General features: G+C 44.9%; 1 protein-coding gene across 2 annotated transcripts; it reads left to right on the forward strand.

The window, feature by feature from the left end:
- The first annotated feature begins 438 nt into the window (after positions 1-438).
- Positions 439-1,536, forward strand: LOC121985328 (LOB domain-containing protein CRL1-like). 2 transcript variants are annotated; one of them, XM_042538702.1, is made up of 2 exons: positions 439-774; positions 853-1,536. In XM_042538702.1, exons 1-2 carry the CDS (start codon positions 496-498, stop codon positions 1,177-1,179), a joined length of 606 nt encoding a protein of 201 aa, XP_042394636.1. In that variant the 5' UTR covers positions 439-495; the 3' UTR covers positions 1,180-1,536. The 2 variants fall into 2 exon arrangements, with proteins under 2 accessions (XP_042394636.1, XP_042394637.1); XM_042538703.1 differs by having other exon boundaries at positions 889-1,536.
- Positions 1,537-1,818: the final 282 nt, after the last annotated feature.

Below are 1,818 nucleotides of genomic sequence, written 5' to 3' on the forward strand. Positions count from 1 at the left end.
TGAATAATTAAAAGTACGCTTTCAATTTTATGTAAGTCCTATTTATAATATATATATAACAAAGACTATAATTATAAAAGAAATTACATAATAATACGACTATATTATATTTGATATTATAACTTAATTAAGTGCTTAGCTCATCCCATGAAAGCTGCTCGTTGTTATCACAACAAGATGGGCCAAGGCAGCACAGCAATTACACGTAAATCATTGAGGATTAAAGCAACGGCGAGAAGGACAGGCGGGTTTCCAGTATTTGTGCTAATTCAATCCCTTCTCCGTCCTCTTGAATTGACATACGAATAAAATAGGAAGCGAGGCGAAAGGGAGTGCACTGCGCTGCCAATAAACAACGGAAGTTGTCGGCCATTATCCGGACCGGCGCCTTTCTTTATGTATATATCCACCAAAACACCATCCCCTCCTCTCCCTCCTTCTAGTGTTTATAACCACGGACGGAGGAGGAGCACTGATTGATTAGCGAGAGAAACCATGACGGGTTTAGGTTCGCCGTGCGGAGCTTGCAAGTTCCTGAGGCGCAAGTGCGTTCGGGGCTGCGTCTTCGCCCCCTACTTCTGCCACGAGCAAGGCGCAGCCCACTTCGCCGCCATCCACAAGGTCTTCGGGGCCAGCAACTTTTCCAAGCTCCTCCTGCACGTCCCCGTCGCCGACCGCTCCGAGGCCGCCGTTACCATGGCCTACGAAGCCCAGGCGAGGCTTCAAGACCCCGTCTACGGTTGCATCGCCCACATCTTCGCGCTACAACAACAAGTATGCATATACATGCACGCGTGTTCTCTGAGTAATCCATCAATTTATGTTTCAACCTGTTGAATGATTAATCGGTAGGTCGTCCATCTGCAAACTCAACTGCTCTCTCTCAAGTCCCAAGCAGCTGCTCGAGGGATCGACCAAACTACTACGCCTCAAGGCGGCAGTCTTGTGGACAAGTTTCCGCCCTTCCTCTTCCAAACCGGAGATGGCCATCAAGCCAGGAACTCGCCCGATCCCAACTGCGCCAACTCCTCGCAGGAGTACGTCTCCTCCGGGAGGGAGGAGGAGGGATCGTCCAACTGCTCCATGGCGGAAGTGGAAGGCAGCAGTTGGAGGGCGGCCGCGTACCTTGACATGGAGGACCTGCAATCGGTGGCGTTAGCTTATCTCGGTCGATCCTGAGATTTGATTTGCCTAAAGTGGAAGGATATTTTGCGAATCCCAAGCTTGGCATCGTGGCATGCGGTATCCAAGTCGGACGGTGTGCTACGTGATTTATAAGGAGAAGAACCATGATGGATCTGCAGCAGCAAGCTAAGTGATTCACATATATATATCTATATACACTTATTATATAAGCTGCATGTGTTAATTAGAAAGATTCAAGAACTAGAAAATTAAGGGATTGGATATGCTTTAATCGTGGGCAGTTAAGAAATGCTCTTTCTGTTTCCCTAACCCCACCCAACCCCCAAAACTTATTCCAATTCATTAAATATATTACAAAGGCAACGCCCTTGATGAATCAGATTCCATTCAGGTACGTTGTCATATATTCAAGTAAAAGAAAGATGAAGATCATCAACTTGAGGCACATAGATTATTCATTATTTAAACGTGGGCTAAAGCAAACACATACAGAATATATCGTCATAACATCTAGATCTAATTTCTCAACCATCCAACATAAACAAATCGTGAATCTGGATTATAACAGTCTGGAAACGTTTCTCATTAAAAGGTTGCATAGTGATAGAATGGATTTTGTTCAAGTTTATTGCTGTCTGTGTTAAAAAGTACTTAATGTATTAATTTGGATTG

Source organism: Zingiber officinale, chromosome 5B (assembly GCF_018446385.1).
Source record: "Zingiber officinale cultivar Zhangliang chromosome 5B, Zo_v1.1, whole genome shotgun sequence".
Lineage (NCBI taxonomy): Eukaryota > Viridiplantae > Streptophyta > Magnoliopsida > Zingiberales > Zingiberaceae > Zingiber > Zingiber officinale.